This window comes from Tamandua tetradactyla, chromosome 3 (genome assembly GCF_023851605.1).
Source record: "Tamandua tetradactyla isolate mTamTet1 chromosome 3, mTamTet1.pri, whole genome shotgun sequence".
NCBI lineage: Eukaryota > Metazoa > Chordata > Mammalia > Pilosa > Myrmecophagidae > Tamandua > Tamandua tetradactyla.
In genome coordinates this window covers 142,223,932-142,236,480 of record NC_135329.1, presented here as the reverse complement: position 1 = coordinate 142,236,480, position 12,549 = coordinate 142,223,932, and the positions used below count along the sequence as shown (strand labels likewise).

General features: G+C 38.4%; 1 protein-coding gene across 1 annotated transcript in view; it reads right to left on the bottom strand.

Annotated features, from left to right (window-relative positions):
* Positions 1-274: 274 nt before the first annotated feature.
* Positions 275-12,549, bottom strand: part of MYO3B (myosin IIIB) — a 510,258-nt gene continuing 497,983 nt past the window's right edge. The window contains exons 33-35 of the mRNA XM_077151780.1: positions 2,147-2,247; positions 1,726-1,772; positions 275-803 (exon numbers count right to left, since the gene is read on the bottom strand). Of these exons, the coding sequence (XP_077007895.1) occupies positions 665-803; positions 1,726-1,772; positions 2,147-2,247 (287 nt within the window). The 3' untranslated portion in view covers positions 275-664. The remainder of the gene's footprint in view (positions 804-1,725; positions 1,773-2,146; positions 2,248-12,549) is intronic.

Genomic DNA, 12,549 nt, shown 5'->3' with positions numbered 1-12,549 from the left:
AATAAAGAGGCAAAGGTTTTATTAGCATAATAATTAGCAAGAGAGGGTTTTCTTATCCTGTAGAAAGAACCTAAAAGATTTAGGCCTATCCACTTAAACACAGGGAGTTATCCTGTCCTGAGAGACTTAGGGGGCATGCTTCTATGATAGGAAATGGAGTCCTGACCTTGCAGAGAAGTTAGGGGGTGTAGAAAAAACAAGCAAGGATGGGGTGGGGGGTAAAGAGGAGAGGCAGAAAGGGGCTCCTGGATACCCACTGGGTAGAGTCTGCATGGACTGAAAGGTGACTTGTTAGGAAAAACAAATATTATTAGTATTCACCAGGGTTCATGATTGGCTTTTGGTGAGATTGTGTGTTGCCCTCGTAGATGTTGGGGATGTGAATGAGGGTTAGTATTCTAGCAGAGTTGTGCTCAGCATCTCGGGGACCCATGGAGTGAGAAAGAGGGCTTGCCCAGCTCAGGCTGCACAGCAGATGTGGGGAGGGGAACAGAGGTATAGTACAATGTTTAGGAAACTACAAATTTTTCAGTAGGGCTTGGACGCAGAGTGCATGTCCAAAGAAGCTGATGGCGAAGACACCTCTCTTCTTATTTCAGTACTTTTTCTGTCAATTATCATGATTGTTCTTATCCTGGGCAGATTTGGGGGTGGGAAGCACAGTCTAATGTTGAAAAAAAGATTCTCCTTTTGAGGACGTGCAAAAAAAGAAAGGGTGGGCTGAGTTGTCTTCTTCAGGAACAGAATCCACAGGTGATAAAGATTTGTAATATTCATCTTCCCCATCAAGCACTTTGATTTGGCTGTAATGAAAAAAGAAGAGGGTTTTCAACAGGAAAAGAAAACAAATGTCTCAGTAATCACTGGGGCAAGCTAAAGCTGTTTGAGTGGTTAGAACAAGGTTGTGTCCCAGCACTGGAGAGGAAGGACAAAATTCTGGAGCTCTGGGTGTCCCAACATAGAGGCATGGGGATCTGATCCCAAGCCTTTCGCCTCCGGGTCACATGCTGATAACTGGCCCAGTGTAGAGGTGTATGGAACTTGTGATCACAGCGCAACTTGAATTATGTATAGTCTCCTTCAGTCTCCCTCTGGATGAGAAAGTTCCCTACTGACCTCCTGTACCTTTCAAACTAGTACCAATTATGTACTTCATTCCTATTCTAAATCAAAATGCTAACAATTACATGAGTCACAAACTCCTTACTATCCTTTCTCTAACCTTTGGGAAAAAGTCTACCTCTGTGTATTTGCAAGGCCCAGGGGTGAGATAATGTGGGGGGAAGTGGTCTACTTGCACTAAATAGAGTACTCTTTTTTCTTTCTTTCTTTGCATGGGCAGGCACTGGGAACTGAACCCGTGTCTTCAGCAAGGCAGGAGAGAACTCTGCCTGCTGAACCACCGTGGCCCACTGCATACAGTACTCTTATTTGTGGAAGGAGGATTTTTTACAACCCACTGCCTCTCTCCAATTATGAGAAAAGTACAATTTCCTGGAATAATTATGAGCAATAACATTTGAACTTAGACAATAATTTTTGGACAGAATAGATTCAAGTTTTGTACACTTGCTACTGTGAAAAGCAGCGTCCAGTGTCAATAATAGTGCTATATCCTGATTGCATATTTTTGGAAGCCTTTCTGGAAAGTTTTGCATTTTCTCTAATATCACAAAGGACCCCTTCTGTTTACAGTTGCTTAGAACTAAGAAGACAGATATTTACCCAAGTTTTCTTGGCTTCCTCTTGCTCCCTTGATATTCTAGAGCTCCCTGTGGAGAAGGCCAAGAACACACAGTCAAAGCAAAGCAGCAAGTCGTTAATTTTTAATTCAAAGTGATTTTGTGTTGAATGCAAGCAGATGCTGATAATATCAGAAGTCACAGCATAATTTTTTTGATCAAAGGGCTCAAGTGAGCCTGATGAAGCATGCATCTTGCTCGTCTTTGATAAACCACATCAATTATTCACCGTGAAGGCAGACATCCTGACATGAAAGCAACAGATAAAGAGCCTAAGCACATGTTCAAGAGGAGAGCATAAGAGAGTGGGGGTGGGGCTGGAGGGGCTGGAACAGGTATTAATAACAGAATTATTAACTGGAAACAAAGCCAGGGAAACAGCTTTTTGGGCACTTTGAACTCACATTTAACTGGTTATAGTACATGGTGTCCTCAGGGCTACTCAACATTTTGGGCTGCTGACATCGTCGGCGAGGTGTTCGCTGCTTCTGTGCAAGACCATTTTCTGAACATGTAACAAGATAGCATAACTTTATTGTAAACTGTCCCAGGTGTTGGGAAAATGAAAAATTTCTCTTCACATAGATGTACTCAGTAGAAACTCTGTCCTGGTTTAATGGGCATTTGTTAGAAGCTTTGTACTAGACTGCTAATATTAGGAGAAATGCCATCCTAAAACAAAACAAAACAACCACGTAGGAACTGCTAAGTGTAAACAAGTGCTGCTGTCTGTAACTTTGTCTTTGTCTTTCTTATCTTAATCAGTAATCAAGAGTGACAGAAAGCAAATTGGTTTGTCCACACTGGTGAAGTATGGATTGGTGGTCAGCCCTTGTAGACCAGAGAATGCCCTCTGACTTGGGTAACTCAGGATAGTGAAGGCAATCTGGGATCATTTACAACACATCCTACAGTTAGAATTCAAAGACATCTGGAGCACACACACTCTTGCGTAGATGAGAAATGAAACTTTTGGTGGGATAAATTTTAGAGGAAAAATGGCTTGAGCTAGTACTTACTGAAATGCTTTGAACAGTACCACTGATCCATGCAATCTCGGGAGGTGGTAGAAAGGGAAAAGGGAAGGGATGAATGTACAATTTCATGGAGCAACCTCTCCATATCAGGCCTGATTTAAGAACCCTGGACCAAGAGTGTACTGGAGATTAAGAAATAGCACATCAGATAAAGTAAAGATTCATTGCCCTTCCAAGCAGATGATTTTTGTGGAATCTGCTGTCCTTTTGGCACTATATCTGAATAACGATTCAGCAGTTATAACTTCTTGCCAACGCACATACACATGCACACACACACACACAATTGCCATAGAATACTATTCATGAATGTCATAATCTAAAGATGACACTTTCCTGGATAAGATATCATTTCCTCAGTGTGTATGATTAAGTAATTAACTTTATTTAGTAATTAAAAACTTGGAGATTTGTAATTGGAATACAATTTTAACTTCACTTTGGAGTCCCTCTAATTAAAGAAGTTTCGGGGGCAGGCGGAATTTTTTAAGTGAAGAATGACTCAGCAAGGACCATTATGGATGGCAAATTACCAGCTTCATAAGTAGGAAGTTTTATATCTTGATTTTTCTTAAAAAAAAATCTATACTTAGCTAAGACTATTAAAGCCATATAGGACTTTAGAAACTCTCCATTCTAAATACTCATTTTTTTTTCAGTGGAGGAAACTGAGGCCCATAAATGCTGAATTGCTCAACCCAGAGCAAGTTGAATAGTGGGGACCGAAACAGATCTCTTACTCTCTGGTCTAGAGGTTGTTTTTGTTTTTAAACTACATAATACTGTCTTTCTTAATAAGAAACTTTCTTCTCTTTACAGTTAAAGAAGTAAATGCAATGAAGAAATATCAATTAACATAGCAGGATGAAGTTGTCTGCAGACGGTTCCAATAACCTTAGTAGATATTCATGTCCACATCCTCAGGAACACTGTAGAGGGAACAGGATTCCAGCCTCTTGTGCTGGCATCATTCTCAGGATATAGGAAATCCTGAATTAGGTGGGTTTTTTTTTTTTTTTTGATTCTTCCAATATATTTACGCTGTTAGTTTTGTAAAGTGCATTTTCTGTAATATTGTAGAGCATGAGGTCATGAGGCCCTTTGTGTTATCTCCTTTCTGATGTATAGATTAATGAACAGAAGTCTCCAGAGGTCAGATTTCTGGTGTGAGACTGCACAGCAGGTCTGACATTTACTCTCTTTTAGACTTTCTAATATTGTGGGATTTCATCCTTGGCAACACAAAGGACTTATTTTAAATAGTTTTTGAGTTCAACTGGAGTGGTCATGTTTTTACGTTTATAAAGTGTTTATTCTGATCAGAAGATTTTATTTATATTGCCTCAATTAGGAATGCTTAATATAAGATATGGTTCTCAACTTAATGTAAAATGTGGTTCTCAACTTATGCTCTTGATGAATTTGCAGTTCCTTGGACTGGTATTCTTTTCCTAATTCTTGGAAGGAATTAAATTATTGGATAGAATTTTCTCAATTTAAATATTTCTCCCATAAATTTTTTTAAAAAAGCTGTTGGTTTCTGATCATACATCATCTATACTATACAAGAATCTTATATAATTTTGGTGTTTAATTTTGGTATCAACTTTTATTTTTAAATATTTTAAGCTTAATATATCCATATTTCATGATGTTTAGCAAAAAAATGCTGCAGCTTCCAAATACTTTGTCATTGAATAAATCTGACTGCCACCAGATATAATCAATCATAAGTGACCAAATAAATAATTGGGAAATGAATCATTATTTAATAATTATTGCTAGAACGACTTGGTAACAATATGTAGAAAATACAGCTTAAATCCAGACCTCATAACATTTATCCTACAAACAAAATACTTTGCTGGGGAAGGCAAAGATAAATAAGACCAAGGTCCCTACCTTCGGTCTAGTAGAAGACACTGTGTCTTAAGAAATTAAGTGATTTGCTCAAAGTACAGCTAGTGCTGCTGGATTCCAATAAGTTTTTCTGATGCTAAGTCCCTTACTTTCATTAACACATCACTTAATTCTCACAGGCTATAATAAATTCCAGATGAATTATATAGTTTTTTAAACATTCCCATAAAAACCCTATAAGGAAATGAAATAGACTACCTCAACTGCGGAAGAAAATATTAGCAACAAGGATGGGCTTAATTATATTAAAGTAAAAATATTGTATAAGATGGACAGTAACAAAACTAGGTTGAAAGGAAGGGCTACAGAGTGATAAAAACAAGAAAAAAATGTACACATGCAAGTCTACACTTCATAATGTAGAAAGGCTGAGAAAGGAGAAAGATGGAGAAATATTCATACATGTTTCAATATAATTAGGAAACAAGATATTGAAAAATGTTCAGCCACATGACAAATAAAAAGCTTCAATTAAAACCATTTCTACCACCTTTCTATTACCACAAACCAAAAGTTCAGAAGACACTATGGGAGGGGCTGGAGGTAAACAGGTGAATTCACAGGCTCCACCTCTTCTGATAAGTACAAGAGCTTGTTCTTCCAAGGAAATTAGCCCAAGGGGAAAAAAAAAAGACAATTTGTATGAAGATGTATATGACAGTTTTTCTCTGTAAGAGAGGAAAGCCAGAAACACTATGTATATTTAATAATGGGGAGAATTTAACTATGGGATATAAATATGATATCTTATCATTAAGGCACTGACAAGGATAAAGATGGGGATGGTGTTGCTAGATGAAAATTCAAATTTGATGAATGAAACAAAATACAAGATAGCATGTAGTACATTGAGTAAACCTACATGTGTGTGCATACTGAGAAATTTATCCTGATTTTTTCTCCTTGAAATTTAAAAATCAATGAGTTTGTAGGACAACAATTATTCTTTCTCTTAACAGATTAATAAACTATAGCTCGGAAAGACTAAAATCTGTAAGCAGCCGAGTGGAAGCTTGAGTCCCATCTTTGCTTTGAGACAATTTTGGCTTATACAATACAAAACAATATGGTTATTTGGCACTTATCTAGTTCATTTGGTGAGTTTAATTAGACAAACTGGGTATTTCAAATTTGAAGATTCACATTAGAATACAAATTATTCATTGAAAGAGGCCTATTTCTGCCTTTGATAAATGTCTGTACGCCAAATCAAACTCTCCAGTTTGTAATACACTGGGAATTACCTCCATATTGTATTTTTTATGGAGATGCTATGTCATGAATACTATTTTCATTTAGCAAAGCTGTCTTTCCTTTTCAGGAAATCCTGAACCCTTTTGATTTCATATTTGAGATCTTTAACCTGCCTGTAGGGGATTGAATCATGTCCCCCACAAAAAGCAAGTTTGTGTCCCAACCACTGTTTCTGTGCATGCAAACCCATTTGTAAATAGGACCTATGAAGATGCTATTAGTTGAGATGTGCCCAAACTAAATGAGGGGGACCTTAATCCAATATGGCGGTATTTATAAGCAATGGAGATTGGACATAGAAGGAGAAGTCATGGGAGAAGCAAGAAGCTAGAAGTCAATGGAACCTGGAAGAGAAAGAAGATGCTTCTGTGTGCATTGCCACATGATGGAAAAGCCAAGGAACCCCACAGATTGCCAGCCAGCCAGAAGATACCAACTCCAGGAGGAAGCAAGCCTTCTTGCCTCTGAAACTACAAGCCAATAAATTCTTGTTGTTAAGTCAACCCCTTGTATAGTATTTGTTTTAGCATCTAGGAAACCAAAACACCATCCTTCTCTTCTGAGTTGTCACAGAACTTAATAACAAACTGGAACTAGATCTTTAAAAAGTGGAAGAAATCTGGATGGAGTTTCGGGAGCATGGGTAAATGCATATTCTTTATTCCCTAATTACAAATCATGACCCCATGTGTCTGCACAATTGTCCAAGCCCTTGGTGTAAAACAAATAGCCGAATTCACTTGAGGGCTTTGTTACATAGTTTTAATCTGGTTCAAATATTTAATATTTTATTTCTCTTTATTGAGCAAGCAGGTGTATCTGAAATAAAATACCAGGTACCCAGTTAAATTTGAATTTCAGATAAACAGCCAATTTTTTTTTAGCATGAATATGTCCAACACAATATGGGACCTACTTACATTGAAAAAATGATTGCTTGTTTATCTGAATTTTCTATCTAACTGGGTTTCTTGTATTTCTATTTGCTAAACCTGATAACCCTAATCCAAACACAATTTTAAGTCACACATGAGGCTGTTTGTTTTCTCCCAGGGTTTCAGTGACTTCTACTCTGCCTGACTTGCTAAGTTACAGTTGTTTTGGCTATGAATGCTCTCCCTCTACACTGTCCCCTAACACTGTTTCCCTTTTCATCAACCACTATAGATATACCAGTTCTGGTGAATTTCCCAGCAGGAGAAAACTGCAAGGAAGGTAGGTTGGGGCATACAATCCCAATACTCCCCAGTCTGGTGGAACACTATGGATTCTAGGCTCTGGAAGGATGGGCAGGCAGTGAGCTGTGTCCTGGGTGGAAAGAGAGAGAGCACACTGGGAGAGCTATAGTCCCAGGGCTTCCCGAATCCCTTTACACCTCCCCAGTGGGCCCTCAGCAGGCACAGATACATCTGAGTAGTATGACTACCAATCTGATTGACATTCTGTGGATGAGGCATTCCCAGGGTCACTTGCCAAGTAAAACATCCCCTTGAAGCATCAGAGTATTCAATGTTCTAGATTTACAGATGGCAAATCCCATATGGGGTTATGAGCTATACCCCTGGGACATTAAAATAGGATCAGAATCATGCAATTAATTTACAGAGCCCTGCTATCTCTGTGTATAAAGGGAGGTGCATCATTTCTCTGACCAAGGTTCTCAGGACATTGGGAGGTGATAATAACCCAGCTGTCAGCTGGGCAGTCTTTCTCCTCAGTGATGGCTGAGCATGCCACATAGCCTGCAGTGGACATTTACATGAAATAGCTTCCAAAGAGATGACCTGTCTTTCTGGCTCTGTGCTTCTTTTCTCTACCATTTCATTTTTTATGTAGCAAATCTTGTTTTGCAAAGTATTTTTTTCTTCACTTTACCAGATTTTGGGAAATAAACCTAAAGAAATAATAGAGGCACAGGGAGTTTAAGAGATCACATAAGTCAGAGGCAAAGCCCAACAGAGAATTCAGGGTTCTTAATGCCCAATGGAGAGTCATTTCTTAAAATTACAACTGTTCAGCTTTTAAAGATATTAGTGCCAAGACCAGGGCCTATACATTGGTAGTTTCTAAAAATCTTAAGTGGTTTTATTGTGCAGCCAAGTATGAGAGCCTCTCACTATACTAGATCATGTTAACCTTTTTTCCCCAATAGGAGCCATACTGGCAGAAAATGTGCAATAATCTGTACTACCTTAAAAATTGCAGTATATGGAAAATTTTTCCTTATGTGTTGAAAACACCTGTTCCTTATATGCCCTGGGGCATGGACTATTTTGGAGATGCTCAGAGCTTTGACAGGGAGCAGAAGGGGAGAAAATATGCCCTGGTTATGCAAAATCCAAGTAGAATGTGATAAGTAGTACTGACTTTCAAATTTAAGTCATGATGTGGGTATAATAAATCTCTGTGGTTCAGTTCCTTGCTTTTTTATCTAAGGAGTCTGAGGCTTCAGGAGATTTGGTTCCTCTTTGGAGGTCTACTTTCAGAAGTGGGGCTAGAATTCAGGTCTCTTGATTCAAAATCCCAAGGCTCAGGCATGATGCTTGTTGTTTTACTGAAATAGTCACATAAGTTTCCACCTCACCATATCTAACTTTAGGAGGGACTAAGGAATTCAGAGACTATTATAAAACACACACACCTCAGAAAGAGTGGTTTTCTCTTGGGGTGCATGCAATTCAAATCTTGCTTTCTTATAAGATGAAAGGAAAGCTACAAATTTTCCCAGTTGCCATGTTATGTCATGAACAATCTTCTTCAAAATTGCAAAACTGCTACAAAGAAAATATCCCTGAGTGAAATTAGTGCTGTGGAAGATGTTGGTGTTATAAACTGGCTATGTGGAATTTTCTACTTACTAGTTAAGGAGATGGTGATAATGTCCCTTAAACCATTTCATAGCTCAGGACTTGGCACACAGTCAACAAAAAGTGAATGAATGAATGAGGGAAGGAATGGATATAGTGGTTATTCACCACCCCTGCGAAGATCTGCTCCATGCTTGCAGTCACTATTTGGCTCTCAGGTTGTCCACTGGATGTTGTCACACTCTCCAGTAGAAAGGAAAGGGGGCCTGCCTATAGTGGGAACACTTCTAGGGAACCTGTAGTTAATCAAGTTGGGGAATGAAGTCAGTCTCTTTAAAAACAAAAAAACGCACATTAGCATTTTTCTATTACCAATTGTTTCAATATTTTTCTAGGGATATATACTCTTTTTGTTTGTTTCTTTGTTTTTGCATACACAATTACACATACCTTAGTCATTCATCTAATTTTTTACTGCTTTTCCCCCACTTAACAACAAGGTCTTATTTTCCCATAAAACCTGTTTTGAAATAGTATCTTTCTTTTAGAATTACAGTTTTTAAGTAGTGAAGAACATGATGGTCAAATAAGTTATGCAGTGAATGGTCCGTCTTTTTTTTTTCCACCTCTGAACCCATTCCCATAATTTCCCACCACCATAGCAAACACTATGACAAGTTTCTAATCACTTTCACAGAAAGTCTAAATGGTGTCACTTTTGATGGTTGCACAGTATTTCATTTTATGGATGAACAATGATTAATTTCTAATTTTGGACATAGACGTTTCCATTTTTTTCTGCTGATAAGCAATTTGAGGAACATATCTGTGATAAATCCACATGTATTTTCTTAGGATAAATTAATTCTTAAAAGTGAGGTTATTGGCCAAAGGGCACACACACACATATATATATATTTTTGACATGGGCAGACTCAAGTTGGCTTCTGGTTATGAGTTTTTTTTTTTAGGGCACGCATATTTTTAAAACTTTGATTTGTATTTCCGATTGCTATCCAGAAACTGTGTAGCAAAATACACTTCGACTAGCTGTACCTGAGATTACCCATTTTGCTAGAGCCTCACCAGCGTGAGACAGGATCCATAAGGAAAAGTCTCACAATTCAACAGGTAAAGAAAAATGGTTTCTTATTTTGTGTTTCAATTTGCATTTCATTGATTACTTGAAAGGGTGAATGTTTTTTATTTCTTTGTATTTATTAGTGTTTTGTGTTTCAGGATTTCTCTTGAGCTGGAAGCAGCAGCAAAGTACGGCCCTAAATGTGCATGGGAGAGGTCATTGCCTGTTAGGTGTGAGGGGACAGGCAGATAAGAGGCCGCCTGGCTAACAGGTGTGGATACTAGCTTGCTGTAAGGGAGTGTTTCTCAAACTCCAGTCATACATCGAGCACTTAGGCAAGTTTTTGTATGTTCAAGATCACCGGCACTATTTAACATTTTAAAAACCAAGTAATTTCTTTTTTTTATTTAAATATATTTATTTACAAATGAAATTTTATTAATAACTGTCAATGGAAAATTAGTGCAACTGCCATAAATAGAAGTCAACCAGAAAGTAAATACAATAAAAACTAACAATATTATCATACCTGAGCTAGATACTGTTGCCCACAGAAGGTTCTGGACTTAAGAAGGTTTATTTAAAAGAGAGATGAGATGGGCAGGCCACGGTGGCTCGGCAAAGAATGCTTGCCTGCCAAGCCAGAGGACCCAGGTTCAATTCCCGGTGCCTGCCCATGTAAAAAAAAAAAAAAATTGAAAAAAAAAAAGAGATGAGAGCGTGAGAGGAGTTAAAGACATACTAGCACCACTAAGCCTTCCTCCTTAGAGTGATTTGAAGAGTTTAACTGAAAACTGAAATCTCTTATCACATGGTTCAGTGTTATTTAATGTCACATCCTTATACCAACTAAAATCAACTTGTAGAGCACTATTGACCCATGTTCCACACTCTGAGAAATATGGATGTTGTGAGAAAAACTCAAGTTTTGGAGCCAGAGACACATGAATATGAATCCCATCTTTAGCACTTACTAGGGGCCTGAACTTGGGAACATGCTATAAACTCTCAAGACCTTGATTTCCTCAACCTTGTGTATGATGCTCCCTTCCTTGTAGGATAACAGGTAATATATAAAGAGGGAAACCTGGTGCCTGAGGGATAGTAGGTGTTCCTAAGGAGTTGCTGTAACAATTGTTACATGGGAGTGGTTCGCTGCCCTGGCTGCACATTAATATCACCTGAAGGGATTAAAAAAACACAGATGCCCAGGCACCACTCCTGGAGATCCTAATGCAATTGGTCAGGGGGTCTTAAGCATTGGTAATGTTTTAAATAAGTCCTTCCCCTTCCAGGTGTTTAACCCCTTTCTAAGAGCTTTGATTAATTTTGATGATTAGCTGGCTGTCATCCTGAAAAGCTGGCATATAGTTAGAGAAGGTTTGACTGGGCAAAAGGGATTCTGGGAAGGAACAGTAGCCCCAGCAGGACTTCCGGTTGCACCAAATGGCTTATATCTAAAACAGACTAAGGAAAATAATTTCTCTTATTCCAAGAGAACAATTTTGCTGCTCATGGACATATCACTGTTTTCCAAAGGGAAGATGCTATCTAGTGAGCCTCTAGAGGTTGCAGTGTGAATAAATGACAAAGCTGAAAAGCCTTTCTGACCTAGAAAGACTCTCTTTAAAACAAAACTTAAATATAGGGAAAAGACTCTGAGATCTCAGGAGGGTTGAATCAGTTGTAAATGTTTGAAAAGTTTAGCATCAGTTATGAAGATTCAGCAACAGGTTGCTGTTGGTATTCTGCCATTTTGTTTTACTTTGTCTAATACTCAGAGATTTGCATCATATTACATCTTTCTGCTTTTAAGAGTTGAACTGCTTATTCCCAGGTCTTCCAATATTCCCTTCCACGCAGGTGCTTTCACATGATAATGACCAAGTACATCTGTGCCCTCCCTGGCAATGGCTATTTCCTAACTTTGATCCTGCATGGGAGGATAAAATGGCCAACTAAACTGTGCCCAGTGGGAAAACACCATTAATGCAGCCTTTTGAAATATATCAACATGAAAAATATAAGACTTAGATCAATGCTAAGCAGACCCACAATGCCAGGCAGCAGGATGGGAGATGTCATTTCTAGAGCTCCTACTGAGATGCAAATCACCCAGTGAACTACTCAGGAGTTTGAAAACAATGTTCTGGATAAAAGCAGATAAAAATGGAACTAAAGAAGTTCTTTGAAGATTGCAACAAAAGTTTAAATGCTTGAGGATATGGGGTTCCAGAAAATGCTGGTTTTACTAAACTATTTGTGACTCGGTCTTTGATTTTTTTTTTTTTTTTTACATGGGCAGGGACCAGGAATCGAACCTAGGTCCTCTGGCATGACCGGCAAGCATTCTTGCATGCTGAGCCACCGTGGCCTGGTCTTTGATCTCTTGTGGCAGGGGATTCCCAGCTCTGTCCTGCTTTCTAAGTTGGGAGAGCTGATTTAAAAAGTTCCTCCTGATCATTAAATGTTGGTGTGCAGAAGGTTGGGCTGCTGTAGTGAAATCAGCATTGGACTTGGATTCAGAAGATCTGGGGATAGTCCAAGTCCTGGCATTTATTGGTTATATGATTTTGGGTGAATTAACCCTCTGGACTGCCATATTTTATCTGTAAAGTGAGAGGGTTGGACTAATATAATGGTTTTTCAACAGAGGGTTGGTGGTGTGGCAAATTACACACATTCTTGCTTGAAGATTCTGAGATGCG